At 37.4% G+C, this 16,545-nt stretch overlaps 1 protein-coding gene across 1 annotated transcript in view; it reads left to right on the forward strand.

Moving 5' to 3' along the window:
- LOC106883013 (cAMP-regulated phosphoprotein 19) overlaps positions 1–16,545 on the forward strand; it is a 28,858-nt gene that overhangs the window by 5,243 nt on the left and 7,070 nt on the right. The window contains exon 2 of the mRNA XM_052972146.2: positions 16,166–16,276. Within this exon, the coding sequence (XP_052828106.1) occupies positions 16,166–16,276 (111 nt within the window). The remainder of the gene's footprint in view (positions 1–16,165; positions 16,277–16,545) is intronic.

Consider the following 16,545-nt stretch of genomic DNA (forward strand, 5'->3'; position numbering starts at 1 on the left):
TTTATTGTTTCGGCTCTTAGCTTGTTTCTGTAATTAAATAATACTAATTGTCACCAGAAAGATAAAATTTCTGTTGTTGATAAGATAGCTACATCTGAGGCTAGCATAAGTAAATAGCTGTGCTATTTCTTATGGCTATAGTGGTGGTGAAAGTATTGATTGGTGTGGTAGTGAGTGAACGTTTCATTTTAGCCCCTTCACACAAGACGATTGAGTGAGAGAAAGCGAAGCCAGGAACCGATCTCAGCATTTAACCGGTACTTTATCAACCCCAGAGGAACGAAAGATAAAGATGGTCTGGGCGGGATTTGAAATCGGAGCACAGAGGCTCGGAACAAATACCAAATCAACGCTTAATGTCTGTCGTTGAAAACGTTAGTCACGTGCTGAAAACATTAAAGCTTTGCTTACTTGAAATAGTAGTCAAATTTACCTCAAGTCACACCCTGCCGTCTTAGGAAAACAGTAGACACAATGTTGTTCTACATAACCTTAAAATGGCGGGATGGTCATGGCTGGGTTGTCTTCGATCAGAGCTGACCTTGGGCTGAAGAACTATAACCAGTGGTCGGTTGTTGAACTAACATTTTTTTCTTCTGTTTTAAGGAGATTGTAACAATTTTTTAAAAATTCCTATTTCTCAGCTCATTTCATGCCATGTTTTCAATCTTCATAAGAGAGAATTCTGGATTAAATTTGGTTTAAGACGTCAAAGTCCCTTATTGTTGGAACCTTGCCTTCTTTGGTCATGGTGCTTCTCTCCTTCTAGATCTTCTTGTTCAAATATTCAACGATCACTTACATATATATAAATGAGGTTTGATCTTGTAAAATTGCTGTACTGAACTTTTTTTTATTTATCCTTTCAGTCTGGAGGGTATGTAGTAACCCTGATACACTACAGTTCCTCCAAGATTGGTGGGAGGGGTGGAGGAAGGTTTCCTCAGTTTGGAAACCTGGTTTTGAATGCTTGCAACAGAGTGGACTCTGTTAGAAGCCTCCAATGTGCCAGGTAGTGGTGAATCTACCACCCAACTAGGTCATACTTGGGCTTGAACTCAGAACAAACACTGCAAAGCATCCATCCAACCTGACGTTCTTACAGTCTCACCAATCCTTTGCCTTTCTCTTAAAAGAATGAAAGGTAAAGTTAACCTTGACAGGATTTGAACCCAGAATGCAGAGAGTTGGACAAATACTGTGAAGCCTTCTGTCTGATGTTCTAACAACTCTGCCAATTCACTCTCTTTAACTCTGGAAATTTGAAAATTGTAGTATTTTTTTTAAAGTTCCTTTTTTTTCTTAAACCCTTTTTATATGTATGTTTATGCTTAAAAAGGGTTTACTGTTTCTGTAAATTTAAATATTTGCAGGAATTGTACAGATAGATGCTCAGAAGAAAAATGGGAGTCAGTTGGGAACTGTATGTTGTTTGAAGGCCAACTCCCAATAGCAGGGTACAATCCTTTATTTAAATTATATCTAAACTCTAATAAACTGGTTCATAAATTTGGTAATATTGTTGTCCCTACCTTAAGTCAGTCAGCTGTATCATCATTTTGTTTTAACATACTCTTTTCCATGATGGTATGAGTTTGGAGAGACAGTTCTTCTTCAACAAGATTATGCTGATGCCACATAAAAAGCATCGAGTCCACACTTTTGAAGGGCATTCTTGCCAAAACTGACCTCGCCTGTGCTTGTGCCATGTAAAAAGCACTCCGTGCATTCTACTGGGTGGTTGGTGTTAGGAAGGACATCCAGCTGTACAACCCTTGCCAAATCAGACAGCGAAGTCTGGTGCAGGCTCCTTCCTGGCCAGCTCCTGTCAACTCATGTCAGCATGGCAGGCAAATGTTTAAATGATGATGATTATACTCTTTCTGTCCCCTATTTATGAAGCAAAGGGGCTCCTTTTTATTGCTGTTTTTGCTTGAATTGCATCACGTGAAGACACACACACATATGGGTTTCCATTGCTTTGTCTGTTTGAGTTCCACATGCAAAGTAGTCCATTGTGTTTGGATGTGTGGATATCTTTACTTTGACATAGATGGAAAATTCATCATTTTTCCAGTTATCAGATATGTTATTTTTCATTTTGCTTTTAGACCACATTCTGGTTGTTTTGGGTGCACAAAAGCAATCAGGACAGACATCTGTAGTCTCTTTGAGAAATAACGTATCTGGGGCCATGAAAAAATGCATCCAGTACATTCTGTAAAGTGTTTGATATCTATAGAGATACAGCCCTTTGTCATCAACATTAGCAGTACCTCCAAATGTATACTGACTCCCAATCATGGCAGTTTTTCTATCTATGACTGCATTGGAGAGCAGACAGATGATAATGATAAACCAAGTGCATTTATCTAAATTATATATTTTTTAAAAAGAATTTTGTATTTAACTCTTAGTGTTTAAAGTGACCATATCTGGCCAAAATAGTCTACCCCTTTAATGTTCAAACTGTCAGATCCTGGCCTCACCTACCCTACAATGTATATTTCTAAAAATATACAATTACATCATTGGAATTTCAAAGTTACAAGATAATGCATGATTAATTCAAAACAATGCAAATTAATAAGTATGAAATTTGATAGTGTAATCTGAATACTAAAGGGTTAATTGAAAGATTGATTAGTACTTTTGAATTCTAGTTTTTCATGATTGTAGCATTGCTTTACTATCATCAACGACTTTAAAGACTTGACTAGGATTGTTTCATCTTGCCATTGGCATGAAAAATTGTCTCTGGGATACAAGGCCAATTTTCAATTGGATTTGGTATGGGAAATTAACCTAACATCAATACATATTACTGTACTTATTGATGACAATTTGATAGTATTACATGTAAGTTGATCCAATAGGGTTTGAACTTTTGGAACTGTGAGCAAGGCATTGAGTCAGATATTCTATTATATTCTCTCAATCATTGTTAGGAATATTTTTTTTAAGTCAATAAAAATTTTAAGCTAAATCAAACCAGTTTGTTAGTTTTCACCATTTTTAATGTTCCTGTCAAACTCAATTTTCATAGTTGTTAAAGAAGGGATGTTTAGATTTAAGCCTTTCAACATCACCCCACCTGAGACTATCTCTGGTTTCTATGATACAAACTTCCTGTTGTAAAGTGTTCTAAATTAAAACCTGTCAACATTTCGTGTAGATTTATGTTCCAAATATCTGCTTAATAATGAGTTATTTTACTGAATTCATTATTTTGAAAGAATGAATTAAAACAAAGGTAATGTCTTCCACAGTAACAAAAGGGTCGACCCTTTAGCATTTAAACCATCCATATCCAACCCAAATATTCTACCTGTTTTATATTCAAAGTGGCCGGATCACTCCTCTCATATCTGCCCTACAATGTCGTTCTAAACATAAACAATCACATCAAAATCTCAAGGCTACAAGATAATGCATGATAAATTCAAAGTATTATATTTGACAGGACTCTGAATGCTTAAAGGTTAAAGCAAACGTGTATAATGTTGCTATATTCTAGTAAACCTGGAATGGATGTTTTTTCAATTCCAACTGACACTAATTCAGTATCTGCCTTTGGTTTATGGCTGTGACTCCTTAGTTTGATATTGTCTTCGTTTAGACAAACCATTCCCCACCTATATATGTGGTTGCTGCCTTTAAATTCAAAATAGTAACAAAACTGGTTTTTATTGTTTAATGTATTTATGTAGTGTGGAAAGATTGTTTTAATATCTATTTTTTTCCATGCTTGTATGGATCAGATGAGAGTGCATTGGGCAGTTTTTTTACAGTCGGATGCCTTTCCTTGAGCCAACCAACACCTGTTTCTAAATGAGGTAATAATCTCTCTCTTGAACAAGCTGCAGCCTGGACATGTTTTCACCAAGAAGTGGAAACAAATGACACTCAGTGAAGCCATTATTTACATCCAATGAACATGCGAAGACAAGGGAAATGTGATCTCACGCATGCACAGATTCACACACACAGAAGTGGGTTTGTAGTTTTTCTCTACTAAATCCACTGACAAGGCTTTGTTTGGCCTGGGGCTGTAGTGGATGACATTTCCCCAAGCTGCCATTTAGTGAGACTGATCTTTAATCCACGTGGTTGGAAGCAAACTTCATTATTTGGCTATAGACAAAAATGATATTTCTGCTGTTATCTCAATTATTAATTAGACTAAAAACTGCAGGTGATGTATCTTCCTACATACTTCCATTGTAAGATTTTCATTTTTGTTTCATAAAGACCTGAATATTTTTAGATAAGCTACTTTAAACATATGTATCTTATTACAACACAACTTAAAAAATTTTATCTCTTATTCTCAGTTATATTTATTCATATGACTATTCATTAAACTGTGTAGCTAAAAGCTTTCCTCTGATAAAACACTTTCCTTAACTAGGTGCAGTCATTTTAGTTATTAAATTAACATTCGTATTTAAGATAATGGTTTTCTGAAAATTAGTGAGATTTCTAATTTTTGTTGAGTATTAAAAGCTATTTTAGATTCAAGATTGAGAAGAAATTTAAAATATTATTTCTTACATGTAAAATTTTCTGAAACTTTTTGTGACCACTTTTCTGAGAAGAATTCACAATTTCAGTAAATTTTAGAAATAATTCCAAATGTACAAAGGTTTGATAAAATAGTTGTAGATTTTTGTACTTATTAATTGGTTTTTGAGCTATGATGGAAATTTCCCATCTGAAATATTCATGTCAGATTTTACTTTAAAAGTGAACATTTTGATATGTGGGTTGGTGGCATACATGTTAACATACATTGTGACTTGTAGTATAAATACAACTTTTGGCATCGTTTTGTTTTCTTAGAAGTATTCCATTCTGACAAAGTTGGTCCACTGCCAGACTGTAATGGTTTCTCTTGTATTTTGTGTCTGTGTGTTAATAGCTAAATGGTTAAGATGACAAAATATTGGCTTGTGCACTCATAATGACATGGAAACTTTTTCCTTGATTGTAAAAACTCTTAAAATTTATTTAGTTATTATTTATTGGAAGTTATTCCTTAGAATGAAAGAATGTTTTGATTTATATTTTGGCTTGGCACTGTTAGTTTTAAACACTTATGGAGTAAGATAAAATTTGTGCAAGGTCTGTTTTAAACGAAGCTTTTCACAAACAAAAATTTCTTTCTTCCCTTAGAATTTAATCAGACTTGTCTCAACTGAAACAGCTCCCTCTATTGTTGATACACCATTCTCAGTATTTTTTCCTGTTTTGGAACCTGTTTTCAGGGGTTGAGCACAGTTCATGTGGTGGATTTTCTTCAATGTCTTCTGTTGTCTGAAATCAGTGACATTTTGGGGGGTAGACTTCAACTTTGGAAACACACACACACAAAAAAAGAGAAATATCTGCAGGGATCAAATCTTGATAGTCAGGTGGTTGAAGGATGATTGGCTAAAAAGAATGTGTAAATAGTTGCATTATCATGGTAACCATTAAGGTTTTGTTTGACCATACGTCAAGCTTTATTCATTGCTCTACATTGTGGCTGTACAGTCTTGTCTCTTGTTTCAGTGCTTTTCAGAAAGTTTTCCTCACAATTTCAACGATCAACACCACCTGACTTCCTTTTTCATTCAGGTTTTTATGTCAACAATGCAGTTTCAATTTTTCTTTTAAAATCTCATGGCATCAATTTTCACAAAGGCCTACTTCTTTGTTAACTTCATGGGCAACGGCGTGGGGTGGGGGGGGGGGGGGTGAATCACACAAACACAGCATCCATTTTTGAATTGTCATTAATTGTCCATCTGGGTGTGAAATGCTGGTACCATTCATGGCATTGCGTGATTCAAATAATCCTCCCCTACGAAGGCTGGTTGCAACATGAGAAAATTCTCTGTAAAAGTTTCCCTCAATCTGAAACAGAATGCCATACAAATATGTTGCTTTTCCAAATCTTGCCTTTTCCCAACTTGTAAAACATTGTCGAATGCACTAGACCTGTGGTCACTTCAGCACAAATAAATTGATGATGCAAATGGTGTGATGTAGCTCTGCGACTGACAGCTGCGGTCATCAGTTGCAAGGCTGCTACACTGGTTGGTTATTGTGTTGGGCAGAAGTCTTAATTTGTTGTGATGCATTAACAGGTCAGTCATAAAGCAGTGACTGTTTGTGTTGATAGACATTAAAGGTCTGATTTGAGGGGAATATCAATATACAGAGTGAGGTTGATGGAATGGTGTAGAGGAATAGACAGTGCAACAAAATTTAGGATTGTAGAAGACTTGTAAAGGAGAAGAAACTTGGCATTCATCTATATATATATAAAAATGAGAATGTGTGTCTGTCTGTCTGTCTGTGTGAATCCCTAAAACTCAAGAACTACTCAACCAATTTCATTCAAATTTTACACATGCCTTACTTAGGGTTCCAGTTGTGTTTTAGTCAAAAAAAATTATTAACTTCTTGCAGAGTATGAGCACACGGCAACATAATATCTCCTCCACTATTTAAGTATTACGTGTCAAAAGCGAAACAAAAACACTCATGTCAAATACTTTCACTTTAAAAATGAAACTATCCCACTCCGATACTGTAGTGACAGATACTTTGAGAGAGAGAGGGAGAGGGGGAGGGAGAGATGTGTATATATAGATCTATACATACATGTATATGTATACAAATGTGTAGATGTATATATATATATATATATATATAGATGTACATGTAATATGTATACATGCATACAGATATCTATACATATATACACCCATCACACACACATGCACACAAACACACACATTAGTCATTTGTTTTCTTATCCAAAGCTACGTCAAAAGTACTGAATGGATCTTTATGAAATTTGGAAATTATATTCTTTGCATAACGGCCATAACTCCCATGAAAATTCATATATTTTTGATGTTGATGAAATTTTAACCCGAACATAACAGATGAGCATTATTTAGAAAATGATGTCACACGTTATCGAGGCTACCATTCCTTCTGGATGTGCAAAAGGGGATGACGTCTTTATTCCAAGAATTCCTCTTACTCCATTAGGAGAAGACATTCCTTTTACATTCAGAAGACTACAATTCCCCCTTCGTGTGACTTTTGCCATGTCCATAAACAAATATCAGGGTCAAACACTGTCTGTAGCTGGTCTTCTCTTGGAAGAGCCCTGCTTCTCACATGGACAACTGTATGTTGGCTGCTCAAGAGTGGGCAGCAACAAAAAAACCTATTTGTATATGCTCCACAAGGGAAAACAAGGAACATAGTTTACAATGAGGTGTTATAATCACAACAGCAAGAAAGTATGTACATGATCACCTTCTTTTACGAAACATCATTGACTTTCATATATTTATATTGATATACATATATATACGTGTGTTTGGGTGCATGTGTGTATATACATCTCTATATATAAAGATGATGCGTAGTCTAGACGGCGTCTTTAGATTTCATTATTCTCTTTAACCCGGGCAACGCCGGGTATTTCTGCTAGTATTCTATAATAATCAGAAAAGATCTGAGGTCTCAAAGTTGTGTGAACACTAAAAAAAAAACATTAATATCAATAAGTTACTGGAGTCTGATTAGTGAGAGCTCATGTATGGTGTGGAATAAGTCCATTTTTCTTTTGTTATTTTTACTTTTTGGCTCATTTGAATTATTCTAGATTATGCAGGCTATAAACTGAAAGTTCAACTGTTGTGATAAAATACATTATTTATACAAATTCTCACCCTTGATTGAATTGTTCTTCCCAGTGATCTATAAGTTGCTTGCTGGAAAACATTATTCTGTATACTTTATAATTTAATCCCAGCTTCTTACTATAGCTAAGTTATGGATTTACTGTTTGGTAGAATCTTGCTAAAATCCTATCTCCCCTAACTATGATATATCGTCTCCTGCTGCCCCTCATTTCACATTAACTTTTTCATTGTAACATTTCTCTTGAAATGCACTGCATTTGTTTCAGTTTATTTTGAAAATGATGATGAATTTACTAAAATAACATTGTCATTATTAAGCTGGTGTTTAACACAAAATGATGATGGCAGGTTTTAATCTGAAGCAATCACTTAACAAGTTTATATTAAAGAACCGAGTTTTGTTTTAGGAACCATTGCTCTGATATACACACACCTCTATAGATTTATCAAAGGTGTTTCCTAGCCTCTTGATGCCAATCCTCAACTTTGGCTTGTCACTACAGCAAGTCTAGCTGATATATAATGTGGAATCTATCATGTGATTGTCTTGCTATTGACAACATACAGAAGGACGTATTTGCAGCACACTTTATGAATTTACAATATCACCAAAAGACCCAGCATGTTGAAAACTGCAGTTTGGAGATTAAATGTGTCTTCATTGTCAGATTAATATTCACCTATTTCAACCTGACTCTCTCATCATATGTTTCTACCTTGTTCAGGACTGTAGACCAATGTTATTTCATTTTTGCTGTAGAAAACTGTCCATGATTTGCAAAAGTTGAACATTTGGGGAAATAGAATTTAAATGAAAACAGCTAAAACGGAAACTCCAATTAGCAACAGGACCTTCAAAGGGTCCAGTAACAGGAAAAAGATTATATTAGGTGTATAGAATAGGAGCATAGTACTAAGCAGTGGGTGTGATAACACAAAAAATATATGCTGTAGTGTTTTTAGTTGAATGGCCATGGCTGGCAATGGGTTGCTATGGATGGCTTTGAGGAAAATGTATTGGTTTTTTTATGTAATGTGATAATGAGCTTTAGCCCTAGGTTGGTCATGATTGAGCTGACCTAAGGTTAAATGATATGTCAACTATCACCACCACCCTACACACACACTATTGTCCCTTCTTAAAGTGTGTGGCTTAGTGGTTATGGTATTCAGATCATGATTGTATAGTCATGGGTTTGATTCCTGGCCACATATGGTGTCCTCGAATAAAAGACATTATTCCACGTTGCTCCAGTCCACTTAGCTGGCAAAATTGTATTGTACCTGTATGTCAAAAGGGACAGCCTTATCACAATATGTGTCACGCACTGAATACCCCTGAGAACTATGTTGAGAGTAAGCGTGTCTGTGGAGTGCTCAACCATTTGCATGTAAATTTCACAAGCAGGATGTTCCATTGATTGAATCATCTGAAACACTCGTAACAGAGAACCTGACTGATCCCTATTAAAGATAATAGTGTGTGATTTAAAGGAGATTTGGCTGCTGCTTCTAACTGTTAGAATGATTACATAGACCCTACCTTTGTGTAACTACTTGTGACAGTTTAAAACAAAGACCAAAAAAAAAGCTAATGAATATCTTATTTTGAACATTTATTTATCAGGAATTTTAAAGTTTTGTTTGAATTACAAACTTTGACTGACTTTAACTATGTCAATTTGTGGACAATGAAAACTGGTTTTATGAGCAAAATAATTTCTTTGTTCACATAATTATAACTTACAGGGTTACTAGATATTTCTATTGTAACAGTGTCAGCCAGACACAAACTGTATGTCATTAGTGGAGATTATTGTTCTATTGTTACAGCTTTTTTTTCTTTTTAGATTAATTGTTTAATCTGTTTGTTATATTTGCTGATACTGCAACACTTGGCACCATGGGATTTTACTGCTTCAAAAAAAAAAGGCCTGTTCTATTAAACATTATTTTTCCATGCCAGTGGCATGTTAAAAGCACCATTTGAGCGCGGTCATTGCCAGTGCTGCCTGACTGGCTCCTGTGCTGGTGGCATGTAAAAAAACACCATTTGAGTATGGTCGTTGCCAGTGCTGCCTGATTGGCTCCCGTGCCGGTGGCATGTGAAAGGCACCATTTCAAGCATGGCCGATGCCAGTACTGCCTGACTGGCCCTCATGCCGGTGACACATAAAAAGCACTCACTCCACTCTTGGAGTGGTTGACGTTGGGAAGGGCATCCGGCTGTAGAAACTTTGCCAGATCAGATTGGAACCTGGTGCAGCCTTCTGGCTTGCCAGCCCTCAGTCAAACCGTTCAACCCATGCCAGCATGGAAAGCGGACATTAAATGATGATGATGTTTTAGCCTCTTTTTAAATTCTGTCTTAACTCTTTTGATACCAACTTACCTGAGATGGTTCTGTGATACAAACTTCTTTTAAAATTAAAACTTTCCATCAAAATATATTCAAATTGTTTCAAACTCCAGTTTAATAATAAGTTGATTAAATTCTTTTTTTTTTTTTTTAATTACAAAAGCAATGTATTCCAAAAGAAATATGGTAACAAATAATTACTTTTGTCTTCAAGAATTAAGTGATGTAGTAATTTAAGCTCATAAGCTTCTGACTCTATCCACCGTGGTAAAATAGTAAAAATGCTTCTGGCCTTTGGTCTCCCTGAGGAAACAACAGCACAATTATGATGTTCTGTATCACCAAATCAGTGGTAAGATCCACAGATGGAGATACAAATTTCTTAGCTATCAAAACCAGAGTATTCCAGCAGGACACATTTTCACTTTTTGTCTTTGTGATCACTTTGGATTATGTCCTCAGCACATTGCTTGACAATCTAAACAATCTCATACTTGTAAAAAGATGGATCGATCAGACTACATGCTCAAAACCAATGATTTAGCCTTGCTCTCTGACACAATATAAAATTTCTTCCAATTACTTACAGAATTAGCTGCACATTGTGTTGAACTATTTGTTAATTCTAGTAAAACCAAGTCCATTGCTAACAATCAACAAAGACCCCCCCTCACCAACATCAGCAGAGACCCCATCAATCAAGTTGATGATTTCACGTATCTTGGTTCTGAGATACCTTGACTGAAATTGATATGAAAACTGACAGCCAAAGCTTGATCAGCCATAAACAAACTGGACGTTGTCTGGAAATCAACCCTCTCAGACCACCTTAAGAGGAATTTTTTCCATGCAGCAGAAGAGTCAGTCCTTGTAAATGTAGCAACAACCTGGACACTTATCAAAAGAACTGGAATCCAGACTAGATGGAACTTCATCATCATCGTTTAACGTCCGCTTTCCATGCTAGCATGGGTTGGACGATTTGACTGAGGACTGGTGGGCCAGCAGGCTATACCAGGCTCCAATCTGATTTGGCAGAGTTTCTACAGCTGGATGCCCTTCCTAATGCCAACCACTCCAAGAGTGTAGTGGGTGCTTTTATGTGCCACCGGCACAAAGATCAGTCAGGCGGTACTGGCAACGGCCACGCTCAAAATGGTGTATTTTACGTGCCACCTGCACCTGAATGTTAAGAGCAGTCTTAAAGATATCTCAGAGAACCCATTCCGCTAAGAAACAGCTGTATGGAGATCTGTTTTCACCAAAATAAGGGAAAGGTACGTGCGCTTTACAGGACATTGCTAGTGGGCTAAACAAGAGCTGGCAAGTGACCTTTGGCTATGGATGTCAAAGCACGGCTGTACTTGAGCAGATTATCCAAACAATGTATGTAGATAACTCACTAGAGACACTGGATGCCTACTTTAAGGCCTCCCTCAACTAATGTAGGACCAAGACAGATGGCCTCTGGGTTAAAAATATCCAAGCAAACTTGACCAGATACTGATGAGTTTTGGGCTGATATATTCAAAATAAGTGTCCAGTCTTCATGCTTATCATGGTAGTTAAAACATAATCATCATCAATTAATGTTGGTCTTCCATGATGGCATGGGTTGGACAGTTCAACAGGAGCTGGTGAACCAGAGGACTGAGCCAAGATTCACTGTCTGGTTTGACATGGTTTTTACAGCAGCATACCTGCAGGAAGGGCATCCAACCACTTCACAGAGAAGTCTGAATGCTTTTAATGTGGTACCAGCACCAGTGAGACCAAGTAACTTGCAAAACAAAAATCCTTCAACTGAGATATGCAGGGGTACGAGTTTGTGTGTGTGTGCTTGCATGTTTGTCTAAACTTCTATGTAAGTGCATCAAAAGAATTTAGTTTAATATTTAGTTAATTTGTTCATTTTTACATCCTTGCTACCATAAATTCATGATCCTCATCGTTTAACGTCAACCTTCCATGCAGGAATGGATTGGGCAATTTGACAGGAGCTGGCCACATAGAAGACCACCCCCCAGGCTCCTGTGTCTGCTTTGGATGAGTTTTTACAACTGGATGCCCTTCCTAATACCAACCACTCCTCAGAGTGGACTATGTGTGTGTGTATATATATATATATAAATATATATATATATATATATATATATACACATATATATATATATATATATCACCATCGTTTAATGTCCGCTTTCCATGCTAGCCTGGGTTGGATGATTTGACTGAGGACTGGCAAGCGAGAAGGCTGCACCAGGCTCCAATCTGATCTGGCAGAGTTTCTACAGCTGGATGCCCTTCCTAATGCCAACCATCCCGAGAGTGTAGTGGGTGCTTTTACGTGCCATGGGCACATGGTCCAGTCACACGGTACTGGCAACGGCCACACTCAAAAAGGTGTTTTTATGTGCCACCTGCACTGGAGCCAGTCCAGCGGCACTGGCAACGACCTTGCTCGAATGATTTTCTAACATGCACCAGCACAAATGCTAGAAGGCAATGCTGGTAATGATTACGCTCAAATGGTGCTATTTACGGGCCACTAGCACGGAAGCCAGACAGCTGCTCTGGCAATGAACACGCTCGGACAGTGCTGTTAGTGCTCCACTGGCGCAGGTGCCAGTCATCGAGTATGGTTCAATTATGATTTCGATTTCACGTGCCCCAACAGGTCTTTGCAAGCAGAGTTTAGTGTCCAATGAAGGAGAGGTTGGCATGGGTGCCAGTCGTCGGATTCGGTTCGATTTTGATTTCAAATTCCAAAATCCAAATATATATATATATATATATATATATATATATATATATATAAACTCTCCCTCATCAGATTACAAAACAAAAAGTATATATTATGGAGGTATTAATTTACAGCTGGATATCCTTCCTGTTACTAACCTGTAGCAGTTCTTATTTCACATTTTAAAAAGCACTGAGCCAGTGGATGATTTGTTGATGTATTTCATGTTGTTTGCATAGTTGGTGACGAAATGTACCCATATATGCATATATATACATATATATATATATATATATATATATATATATATATATATATATATATATATATATATATACACACACACACACAAACTTTTCATGTGAAGTGCTCAGGATGTAAACAAGGCACACATGTGTAAACACACGCAAAGCGTGTGTGGGGAAAAGGGGGTAAATGTCTTCTACTATAACCCCTGTATATGTTTTGTTTCTAATTTTCTGTGAAAACATCTCTGGTCATGGACAAATATGACCTACTTGGAAACGGATGAGGGTTAGTAACAAGAAGGGCATTCAATCATAGAAAATCTGTCCCAAGGAAATCCATCTGATCCACAGAAACATGGAAAAATCATCATTTAACATTTGTTTTCCACACTGGCATCTGTTGGACAGCTTGACAGGAACTGGCAAAGCCAGGGCCCACACCAGGTCCCATACTTTGTTTTGGCATGGTTTCTACGGCTAGATGCTCTTCCTAACACCAACCACTCTAGAATGTACTGGGTGCTTTTCACATGGCACCTTGGTTTTAGAATCTCAGTTCTGTTGTCATGGGCAGGTGAAACAATGATGATAGTAGTTTCTGTCTACTAAATTTACCACTAGACATTGGTCCATAATGGAAGACATTTATCCAGAGTGCTGTGCAGGTGGTAGTGAGCATGAAACTGTGGTTAAGTAACTAATTTGTTGACCACACAGCCATGTCTGCATCTATTTAAATCCAGTAATATAATAATCCTATTCCTTTTCCACAATGTATATCGAGATAAAGAACTGAAAATGGCTGAACAGTTAGACTAATGAGTTAATGGTCATAACTTCATTTTTACAACCACTGTATTATCCCACTTGACTCTGTTCCATCAGTTTGCAGAATGAATGGTAGCCATCTGATGAAAAGACAATTATTTGAGAAAAGTAATTCCACCTCTGCTAACGTGGAAACTGGATGTAAGACACTCACACACATGTACAAGGAGTATTTAATGAATGCTTGATGGGGATGTGGTTTGGTTTATTCTGTTTATGTCTTGACATTTTGATCTCAGTGAGGCTTAATGTTACTGAAACCATCTCAGTTCAAAAATCATTTAGTGCCAATCAGCTTGTGCCATTTGGAATGGCACTTGGTCTTTTTAATTTTATTGAAGTTCAGCTTGAAATAATTTATATGCAGAAACTTGTGAATACAGTAGGTGAAATTAGTGTGTTGCAGAAAAGTCCATGTGTAAATTATGACTCTTAATGGTAATAGGTTGATTTAGCTGTTTGTACCAGACTAAAAACTTTGAGTCAATTTAGTTGACCAAAAACCCTTGAGGACTGTATTCAGAATGACTGCTGTCCAAAAACGAACCGTTTATGATAAATTAGGTACTTGGGCATGCACAATGTTCTCTTGGATCCAGAATCATTTACTCACATTTTTATATAATTCATTGCAAGTACAATGTATGGCTAATATAGTGGCCACACATTCCTTTCAGCATGTTATCATGACTATACCTTCTCTCTGTTAGCATGACTGCTGGCCAAGGGTGAAATTGAAGAAATTTTTTTCTTCTTTCAGTTCTTAATTTATGGTACTGGAACCTAACTCATGACCAAATATTGGTGATTCTCTGGGCTGTGACAAACGAACAGACAAGCAGTTTATTATTTTAGTGTGGAAAGATTTTGTTATAATTGTTGGGTTTTTTTTTTTTTTCCAAAACTTTCCTAGTTTGCTAAGTTTTGCGGACATCCAAGATGACTGTTGAAATAATGTAAATCACATCATCATCATCATTGTCGTTTAACGTCCGCTTTCCATGCTACCATGGGTTGGACGATTTGACTGAGGACTTGTGAAACCAGATGGCTACACCAGGCTCCAATCTGATTTGGCAGAGTTTCTACAGCTGGATGCCCTTCCTAATGCCAACCACTCCGAGAGTGTAGTAGGTGCTTTTACGTGCCACCGCCACAAAAGCCAGTCAGGCGGTACTGGCAACGGCTACGCTCAAAATGGTGTATTTTACGTGCCACCTGCACAGGAGCCAGTTCGGCGGCACTAGCAACGATCTCGCTCAAATGTATTTACACATGCCATCTGGCACAAGTGCCAGGAAGGCGATGCTGGGCACAGGTGCCATTGACGGTTTTGCTTTCGCTTGCCCCAATAAGTCTTCGCAAGCGGAGTTTAGTGTCCAATGAAGGAAGGTACGTATAAGTGGGCTACCTGAGGCCTTCGATTTAGGTCTCACTTGGCTTGCCGGGTCTTCTCACGCACAGCATATTTCCAAAGTTCTCGGTCAGAAGTCATTGCCTCGGTGAGGCCCAATGTTCGAAGGTCGTGCCTCACCACTTCATCCCAGGTCTTCCTGGGCCTACCTCTTCCACAGGTTCCCAAGAAACGGAACTGTGTTATTTACTGTTGTGTTTAAAGCGGCAAGCCAGCAGGATCATTAGTGCGTCAGTTGGAATGCTTGGCAGCATTTCTTCTCGTTACATTCTAAGTTCAACTCCCACCTGAGGTCACTTTGCCTTTCATCCTTTCAGTGTTGATAAAGTACCAGTCAAGTACTAGGGTCAATGTAATCAACTTGACCTCCTCCCCTCAAAATTGCCGGCCTTATGCCAAAATTAGAAAGAAATTACTATTGCATTTACGTGTCACTTTTTACTCCCACTTTTAAGCTGAATTTGTCATCATCATCTAACATTGATGTTCCATTCTGGCATAGGTTTGATGATTTGATAGGAACCAATGTGTCCAAGGATCAGATCGTGCCCCAATGTCTGTTTTGGCATGGTTTCTATGGCTGGATGCCCTTCTACATGCCAGCCTCTTCCCAGTATGTACTGGGTGCTGTCTTTGTGCCATTGGTACTAGTGAGATCGCCATGCAGCTTGTGGGGCTACAAAACATGGGTGGAAGTGATGCATTTATGGAAGGAGGCAGGGGCAGAAGATACATGGTTACTCACCTTTAGGAGAGAGTGGGAGTGAGTTACAAAATATTTAAAAAATCCAAAACTGATTGTTCCTACAATTAAACAGTTGCAGTTGTATTTTATTTTTATTTTATATTTATATTTTGTAGGGTAAAAATGTTATAGAACATCAAGAAGAAGCCAAACTAAAGGCCAAATATCCAAATTTGCAAATAAAAGGAGGTGGCTCAGCCTTGTTGCAGAAGCGTTTACAGAGAGGTGTAAGTATCTGTCATTGTTCTTTTCACACGCACACAATACTGGTATTTAGAAATGTTTCCTTTGATGTATAAAGAATTGCTTTCATAAAACCATTTATTTATTATTTGATGTAAGGTAGTGAACTGACTGATTTCATGTGGTTCCATTTATGTATTTACTCTCCTTGAAGATGAAAGAAAAGGTTTATAGGACCTGCGAGAGATCTGCAATGCTGTATGGGAGTGAAGCATGGTGTCTGAGGGAAAGCGAAATGGCAATTTTGAGAAGG

The sequence above is a fragment of the Octopus bimaculoides genome, chromosome 12 (genome assembly GCF_046866305.1).
Source record: "Octopus bimaculoides isolate indiv1 chromosome 12, ASM4686630v1, whole genome shotgun sequence".
Taxonomy (NCBI): domain Eukaryota; kingdom Metazoa; phylum Mollusca; class Cephalopoda; order Octopoda; family Octopodidae; genus Octopus; species Octopus bimaculoides.